Source organism: Octopus bimaculoides, chromosome 3 (genome assembly GCF_046866305.1).
Source record: "Octopus bimaculoides isolate indiv1 chromosome 3, ASM4686630v1, whole genome shotgun sequence".
NCBI lineage: Eukaryota > Metazoa > Mollusca > Cephalopoda > Octopoda > Octopodidae > Octopus > Octopus bimaculoides.
Window position 1 is genome coordinate 147,395,844 of NC_142930.1, and position 9,885 is coordinate 147,405,728.

At 39.0% G+C, this 9,885-nt stretch overlaps 1 protein-coding gene across 1 annotated transcript in view; it reads left to right on the forward strand.

Annotated features, from left to right (window-relative positions):
- The window catches only part of LOC149136758 (uncharacterized), a 33,344-nt gene extending 24,459 nt beyond the window's left edge, over positions 1 to 8,885 (forward strand). The window contains exon 4 of the mRNA XM_089348419.1: positions 7,194 to 8,885. Coding sequence (XP_089204545.1) covers positions 7,194 to 8,885 — 1,692 coding nt within the window. The remainder of the gene's footprint in view (positions 1 to 7,193) is intronic.
- The last annotated feature ends 1,000 nt before the right edge of the window (positions 8,886 to 9,885 follow it).

Consider the following 9,885-nt stretch of genomic DNA (forward strand, 5'->3'; position numbering starts at 1 on the left):
ACACCAAGTATGGATTCAGGACATCCGTATACCGCAAGCCGACCTTCACCAGACGATACCTCAACTTCAACTCCCACCATCCATACAATGTAAAGAGAGGGATTGCTCAGTGCCTAAAACATCGAGCAGTGAGTTTAAGTGATACCCACCACGAAGAAATGATCAAACTCAGTAACAATCTATTAAGCAACAACTATTCTGTCGCTGAAGAGGCCAGAGGTGTACTTCTAACAAGAACAGAATGGAGTAAGTGGAGCAAGAGCACACACGAAAACGAAAAGTGTGGCTGAAGAGGTCACAGAATTGTGACGAAGGACTTCCAGACAATGGACATGAGTTAGAATAACAAAATGAGAAAAAAAAAGAACAATAATAAACGAATGAAGAACAAATATACAGTGCGTGTGTTTATTTGGTAAAAAAAAAATGACCGGCCCGAAATACAACAATATTTATATGTACTTTATAGGCAATACCAATGTATGTGACAGAATAAAACATGTAAAGATGATCGAATGTGTGATAAAAGCCTCCATCCAAATAATGACGCAGACCTATTGAAAGTAAACAACAGTTATAAGAACTGAACGGGGAAAAGCCAGCAGAATTTAAACTTACGAGGCAGTACTGAAAAGTTCCTGGCTTTGGGCAAAAGAAAATAGGGAGGATCAGTTAATGATTTTATTCAACATATTCCCCTCTCAGATTCACACACTTATTGCAGCAGTCGTTCAGTTTTTCCAAGGCTTGTAAATGAACTCAGAAGGTTTGGCTTCCAACCAGGCTTTTCGCGATACTCTAAAAACCAGGGACTTGTCAGTATCCTCCCGTAAAAGTCGGGAAAATCTGTATATTTTCTATTTAAGCAATGCACTGAAAACAAACTTCAGAGAAACATTATAGAAGGCAAGCCAGAAGAGTCAATTGGTGATATGAATATCAGCAGTCTATATATGCAGACGATACTACCTTACTGTGGAGGCGCAATGGCCTAGTGGTTAAGGTAGCGGACTCGCGGTCATAGGATCGCGGTTTCGATTCCCAAACCGGACGTTGTGTGTGTTTATTAAGCGAAAACACCTAAAGCTCCACGAGGCTCCGGCAAGGGATGGTGGCGAATCCTGCTGTACTCTTTCACCACAACTTTCTTTCACTCTTACTTCCTCTTTCTGTTGTGCCTGTAATTCAAAGGGCCAGCCTTGTCACACTGTGTCATGCTGAATATCCCCGAGAACTACGTTAAAGGTAAACGTGTCTGTGGAGTGCTCAGCCACTTGCACGTTAATTTCACGAGCAGGCTGTTCTGTTGATCGGATCAACTGGAACCCTCGACGTCGAAAGCGACGGAGTGCCAACAACTACCTTGCTAACTTTCAACAGAAATGAACTACAGAAACTTGTAATCAGTCACGTAGCTGGAGAAGTATCAAGTGTGTCTGCCCACTTTTATGCGGTTGGACTTTACGGTCTGTTATAGAAGCCTGTATAGGGCTGGGGTTGCTCAGGTGGCACAAACTCCAGCTATGCTATTGCTTGTAACTACAGTTTATGACAAAGGAACATTCTATGGAACAGAAATTAATGTAATGAAAACAAAATCAATGGTTATCAGCAAGAAGCAACCACTAGCAAAAATACATTTTACAACAAAGGAGAATCAAGTTGAACAGACTCTAAAAATTATATAGCTAAGCTTTATGCAATTAGCAAACGGGAAATGTGAAGCAGAAATCAAAAGGATTGTGATCGTTAGAAAGTCATATGAAAAAAAATATGTCAAGCATTATAGCAACATCAACAAATATTAATATCGAAACTAGTAAAAAAAAAAAAAAAAGACCCCAAAAAACTGATTAAAGTATTATGAATGATCCTCTTAAATGTATGGAACCGAAATATGGACATTAATAAAAGTATTAACGAAACAGATTAAAAACCTTTGAGAAGTGGGCATATGGAAGAATTCTGAGAAAATTGTGGACAGTACACGAAATCAATGACGAAGTACTAATAATGCCGAAAACTAAGAAGTTTTTTTTTTATTAGACATCATCAAAGACACAGACAGACAGACAGCCAGCCAGACAGACAGACACACACACACACATACACACAACGTGTTTCCACATAGTTTCTGTTTAATAAAATTCACTCACGACGCATTGGTTGGTCCGGCGCTATAATGGAAGACACCTGCCCGAGGTGCCGCGCAGTGGGACTGAACTCTCGAAACTATACGGTCCCAAAGTGAGTCCCTTAACCACACAGCCATGCCTGCACCTGAAATTAATGATATCACTCTGTATGGATGTATGTGAAAGAAGTACTTCTGTTTCAGCAACATCTTGCACGTAACTCATTCATTTAACATATAATTCACATTTTTATTATATTCCGTTTTACGCATAAACCGTAGCTTACCGAAAGATGAAAAGTTGAATGGAGCTAGGCTACATTTTTAATATCAAGAATTAACTTGCTAAGAAGACAATTCGTCTTGTCGTCGTCGTCGTCGTCTTAATCATCATCATCATCATCATCATCATCATCATCATCATCATCATCATAGTAATAGTAGTAGTCATGTCAGCCCCCAAGGGATTAACATCTTGAAGCAAGCCATTGTTGTATATTAGTTATGTATTAATGTTAAAAGAATTGTTTGTATTTCTGATATACTTTACACGGCTTAGAAACCGAGTGCGAAAAACACAGTACACGGAGTTAATCCCCTTTCTCTATTATTAACTGATTTTCTGTTCTTTTTATTTATTTGTTTACTTGTTAGCTTTCAATTCATTGCTATACATACTTTCGAAAAGACATTTTCAACTCTTTGTGTTTCTCTCTCATCTCACCCATTCTCACCTCATCTCTTCTCTCTCTCTCTTTACACACACACACACACATACATACATATATAAAGGCTTGGCTGTATGGATACGAAGCTCGCTTTGCAGCCACGTGATTTCGAGTTCAATCCCACTGCATGACAACGTGTGCAAGTGTCGTGTCTTTCACTGTAGCTTCAGACTAATCAATGCTTTGTGAGTGAAATTGGTAGACGGAAAGTGTCTGGAACTCAGAATGTAAAGAGTCGGAAGAAGTACCGCAGGGGCTTTTCATCGATTACCAGCGCATGTATTTATAAGTTTATTAAGAGATATTTCTCTCTAACCGGGGGATGAAATTTCTTATCGATGTAATGCCATTCCATTTCTTATGCTATTCCTGTTTGTTCTATATAATTCTGTCCGCCATACCGTAGGTTTCCATTCTTTAATTTGAAACAAAGTCTTTGTTTAAAGTGATCCTACACATAAGTTAAAATATACTCTACATTTGGATCCCCCACGTTTCATAATTGTTGGTTCTTTTGATGTTAAATGTAATTTGGTATTTGTCACTACTCTTTTATTTTATCGTTTTTATCAAGAATTGGTGTTTGCATCGGTACATTTTGAACATTTAAAAAAAATAATATTCTAAGCTTCGTCGTTTCTAGGATTATGAGTAAAAATGTATGATAGAATTTTTTTTATTTAAGTATGATATTTTCCATTACCTGTTTCAGTATCAAAATATCAACTGTCTCAACTCGGTGCATTCCATAATCTATTGAGGATGGTAGATAATGTCTGTTAATGAGTATATTTTTAAGTTCTTGAAGTCGTATATCGGACACAACTGTGAATATTCTATTGGCTAGATTAGTTGGAATACCTTTTCTAGTGCGCTTCGGGTGACACGGAGTAAAGAGTAGATATTGTTTCAAGTAAGTCGGTTTGTAACGTTCGAGTGTTGACTCTATTCCACTGTGAATTAAATATTATTTATTCAATTAGGTAATATTTTAAATTCATTTAATTTCATTTAACTTCATCTAATTTCCAAAAGTGACGAGATTGTCTAGAATTTTTTCCAGTTATATCTAAAATATAGATGGAAAGTTTCCGTATTTTTGTAGCACTTCTTGATACATTGTGATTTAAAATATCGTGTAACTTAATTTGCCTAAGTTGGGGCTATTTTGGTCAACATGGTGGTTCTGAACTTTTCTCAGTAATAGTTAATATCAAACCTTAACTAGTCTTTTGGAGGAAAAAAAAACTTAATTCTTCAAATATCAAGTACCTCTTAAATGTTCGGGCAATTCTTCTGCGAAATTTTCCAACCAGAATTTTATCGTTTCTATTGCATAGTCACGAGGGATATCTATACTTTATTTGTTTCAGTCATTGGACTTCGGACATGCTGAATCACTGCCTTGAAGGGTTTGAAGAGATTGAATCCAGTACTCATTTTTAAAGTCTTGTACTGATTGTATCTTTTGCTATTATCGAGCCGCTAATTTACGAAGACATAAACAAACATCAGTTGTCAAGTAGTGGTGAGAGTACAATCTCAAAGACACACATACAGCACATACGTATATTAATACACAGACATATGCAGTTTTCGTCTATCAAGTTCGTTCACAAGGCATTTGTCAGCCCGGAGCTATAATAGAAAGACACCTGCCCAGGTTGTTCTGCTGTGAGACTGAACTCGAAGTTACATGTTTGCAAAGTGAGTTTCTTAAACACACAGGCATGCTCTTAGACGTTGCTCGTATACATGCTCGCATAAATGTTTACTCATATGTCGTTATTGGAAGGTGAAAACATAGCTAGATGGTCTCTTATAAAACGAAATCATTTTAATAAGACTTATAAAAAATTTCCTCAGATGATGAGTTTCACATGCTGGAAAAGATATTAGTCTTAATCATAAATCATTTGGTGATGTATTGGCATAGCTGTGTGATAAGGAGTTTGCTTCCCAATCTCACAGTCCTGGGTTCAGTCCCACTGCGTGGCACTTTGGATAAATATCTTCTACTATAGCCTCGGGCCGCTCAAAGCCTTGTGAGTGGATTTGGTAGAGGGAAACTGAAAGAAGCTCCACGTATATTTATAATACATTAAAAGTCAGTTTGAATCTTGCTTGCTTGCTTGCAATGTTATCCAGCCAAACTGGCGCATAATGGGAAAAAACTATGAATTAAGTTTACCCTGAAATGTTAATACGAACGAAATAAAACAAGTTTTGCGTAAACCGGACAAGTAGTTTTAGAGATATTAGAGATTTTCGGGTATAAATGGTGCATAATAGGAAAATATTCTGAAAATAACCTTAATCCCGAAAGGGAAGAAATTCTTATCTTTCGAATAGATACAGTGACTTGACAACGAAAAAATACGAGTTCTTTTTATTATAGTAAATGTTTCTATTTTCGCTTTTGTTAAACACAATATTTTAATCATTTAGAAATATTTTTAAGTGAATGTGATTTCAAAAATGTAAGGTGTTTGTACAGTAAGTATCTATATTTTAGTTTTATTAAACAGACAATATTTTAATGTTTTTTAAAACTATTTTCAAACAAAAATTTTTTTGGCATATTTAAAAAATATTCTAAAGTGAAAATGACTTTAAAAATACGGTAAATATTTCGTAAAAGACCCGTTCGTAACCTCGGTGTGAAATAGTTTCTTTTTTGCTATAGGTTTTTTCGAGTGCATTCAACGTGTCTCGCATTCAAAGATTTCGCTGCTATTTCTAGCACACCCTGCTACCACGTAACAACTACTTGCGATAAAGAACCCGAAAGGCCTGTTACGTGGTAGCAGGGTGTGTAAGAAATAGCAGCCAAATCTTTCCTTTTCTGGGGATAGGAGCCGTTTACGCGTGATTTCGATGTCACAATCATTGAAAGTATACGAAATAACATGGAAAAGGAAAAAAAACCACGAAACAAAACTCTGTTACTGGAAACTCAGAGTATTCCGGTGACCCAACGGGTCATGGGTAGTCTAGTATATATATATATATATATATATATATATATATATATATATATGTGTGTGTGTGTGTGTGTGTATGTGTGTGTGTGTGTGTGTGTGTGTGTGTGTGTGTGTGTGTGCGTGTGTGTGCGTGCGTGTGTTTGTACGTGTGTGTGTGTGTGTGTGTGTGTGTGTACGTGCGCGCGCGTGTCTTTGCGTCTGGCCCCCACTACTGCTTAACAATCAATGTGTGCATACGTTCCTGTAACTTAGCGGTTCGGCAAGAAGAGACGGATGGAACAAAAAAATTAAGTACTGGGATCGATTCATTCTGTTAAAACTCTTCATAGCGGTGCCCCACCACGGCCGCAGTCCAATGACTGAAACAAGTAAAAGATAAAAGATAAATGACACATCGACATCAAAACATATTTCTGAATTTTTTCCATGTTTTGCTTATCTTTCTTCTGAAAAATTTTTTCTAAGTCATAGAAAAGACTAAATTCACGTGTAAAATAAATCATAAAATCACATTTTTCACCGGTCATTTTTTTTTTTCAGTAAAAGTATAACAAAAAAATATGTTTATTATTTACATTTGACGGATATTTGATAATACAGTTATTTGATAATACAGTTTATTTATAATACAGTTTATTTATTTGATATAATACAGTTTATATATTTGATAAATATTTAAGTATTTATTTATTTATTTATTCATAAAATAGTTTATATATTTGATAATACAGTTATTTACATTTGACGGATATCAGATAATACAGTTCTATATTTAAGAGATGCGGGATTATGTACATCATTTACAATTGACGCATATTTGTCCTCATCTTGTTTGTTGTTGACACAACGTTTCGTCTGATATACCCCCAAGCCTTCATCAGGTGTCTTGGGGAAGTTTCGAACCTGGGTTCTCATTCCTAAGGTATTTTTCGATGACATTATTATTATTATTATTATTCAAGCGGATGGACGTGTCTCCCGAAGCTCTGTAAGTTGTTGCCGTTTTTACCCGGAAATCTTTTGAAATCTGTTTTAAATTTTATATATTGTTGTAGCCAAGCCGACTAGGTTCTTGCGGAGCTAGTCGGTTAGGCGAGATTTCCCCCATTTAGGGGTGAATTCTTCGTTTGAAAAACTTCCATTTTCACATTTCACACGTATCATATCTGAAAAATGTCGGAAAAAAAAATAACAAGCTGTTCTCTTCTCTCTGCATCACTCCCCGACAAAAAGAATGACGGGTCAAGTCTTTTTTCACCCCGCCCAGTTAATGCCATAAAAGGCAAAATGCCAGTGAAAAGAGCAGCCAGCTGTTCTCTTCTCTCTGCATCACTCCCCGACAAAAAGAATGACAGGTTAAGTCACATTCCACCTCGCCCAGCTGACGCCATAGTGGACAGTGTTCCTGATTCAGGTCTGTTTAACAGACTCTCTGCTGCTGACTTCCCAGCCCTCACCTCCACCATTGCTTCTACACCGGAGAGGGAGGAGGAAAAAAAGAACAAAGAAAACAAAGTAAACAACACGAGCAACAGTACCAAGACCACAACCAGTAGCCATTGTAACGGTTTCGCCTCCGCAGCTAAGCAGAGCTCAGAAGAAATCCAAGTCACAATGGCAGAAATAAAGAATGCCAAGGAATTGTTAAGAAGGGATGGCAATAATGTCTTCCTTAACACTCCACAAGCATTAATACAAGCAACAAAAAGAAAAACAATAGTATACAAGGTATTCAATACAAAATACCAAAAGATGGAGAATGCTACTCCACAGAGATTGGAGTTAGCTCTAAAGCCGATATGGGGCCAAAAAAGCTTCGTAACCAAAGGGAAGCGCTTTGGAACAGTGGAAGTGCGCTTCCCAACGGAAGAGGATGCCATCCGGCACTCTACAACACCGTTAAAGGCGGAAGAATTATTACTCGTGCCGACATACCTTGGTCGACGTGTGACAGAAATAAAAATAAATCATGTGCCACCAGAACTGAACATCTCCTGGCTAGTGGCAGCTATGCTCTTCGACATTGAAGAGACTGCCACTATCCTAAAGGTGAACAGAGTAAAAGAAAAAAACTGGTTGGGCATGGAAATGCATCTCCTTGTTCAGATTGAACAAGATAGCATAAATACCATACCCGACGCCATAAACCTGCCGGATGGCAGTAGAATACACATTGCAGTAGAGGGGCGCAGACCAAAGTGCTACCTCTGCAGCAGTGAAAAACACCTAAAAAGAGACTGCCCCATCTACAAGCAAAGAATGGAGGCAGACAAAAACAGAAAATTGCAGCAACAACAACAACCAAAAGCCTCCACACCACCGACACCATCACCACCAACACCATCACCACCAACACCATCATCACCAACACCATCACCACCAGCACCACGAAAAGCGACACCACCATCTCCATCCATCACCAAACCAACACCAACACCAACACCAAGAACCTCCACACCAAAAAAGATAACAGAACCAGCAACAACAGAAATTGTAAAAGAATCTTCACCAGATCCGACAAACATTCCCTTTTCAGATCAGATCAGCTCGGATTGTGCGAACACTGATAGTGAAAAAGGGAAGTGGCAAACTGTACCACCAACAAAAAAACGAAAAAGAAAGACAAAAGAAACAATTGACAAAGAGGGGAGGCGCGAAAAAGGTGAGCTTCCCAACATCATCGGCAACAACAACACACACTCACAACAAATAGCAACACCTTCTCCACCGCAAACACCAGCACTCACACACACCACAAACGTAACAGCCATCAACACAAAAAATGAACACTTATTAGACTTTCTAAAAAACAATACAAATGCAAACACCACAAATTTCATTATACCCCTACACAACGCACCACCAGCACACATACTCACACTAAAAATAACCCAAGAAAACTATAATAAAATAAAAGAAAAGTTTCCGAATGATGTTGGGTCGCTAGGGAGAAGCTTCTCCCAGAGCCTCTATCAAAATTTAGTGGAGACACCCACACGAAAACATAGGGGAGCCACCCCACCAGAAAACAGTAAGTAGAGCCTTTTCTCCTCTAATACTTTCCTTTAAAAAAAAAACATGGTAATTCTCAGAATCGGAAGCATAAATGTGAGAGGCCTCGGGTCGCCTTGGAAACAAGGTCACCTGTTGAACGACCTGAGGTCTTACAGTGTAGATGTAGCAGCCATTAGCGAAACCAGGCTCTCCAACCCGCAGGAACTCGCAGCCCTTTTTGGCGGGTACGAGATTTTCCTATCTCCGTGTCGGCCGGGAGCGGGCGGTGGAGGTACTGCGGTGCTATTTCGGAAAGGCCTAGACTTGAAAATAAGGGCAGTCTTCCTGGATCCGGAAGGTAAGTTGGTGGTCCTGGACGTCGATAGTAGTGATGGCGCTGCTTTCAGACTGCTGGCTGCCTACGCTCCGACAAGAGCAGGGCAGTCGGATTATTTCAAACGTCTGGAGGTTTTCCTAGGTACTTCTCGCACTTTAGTGCTAGTTGGGGACTGGAACGCTGTCCTAGACGAACGTATCGATAGGGTGGGTGCGGGAGCATCTAATAGGAAAGGGGGATGCAAGAGCCTCGCCAACCTGCTCAAACGCTTTCAGCTGTCCGACAGGTATCGACTAGACAACCCGAATGTGCTAATGTGGACTTGGACTAATCGCATCGGGTCGTCTAGATCGTACTTAGATAGATTTTTCTGTAGGCCAGCGGATAAGGATAGCATAGGGTGTCCACAATTCAACATAGTCGGCTACACGGACCACAAATTCGTGATCTGTACGGTCGACTTAGATAGGCTCCATAGACAAGGCCCCGGTTACTGGAAGCTAAACACGTCGACAACGGCGTGCAAAGCTTACAGAGACCGGATTAGTTTATTAGTTAAGAGGGCTTTAACCGGAGCAATCATCAACAACAACTGGTGGTTCGCCCTGAAGCGGGCAATTAGAGCAGAATCAATTAGGTTTAGCAAGGCTCTAGCTGTAGAACGTAAGAAAACAGAGCGGGATTTAGTTAACAAACTAGACGAGGCTC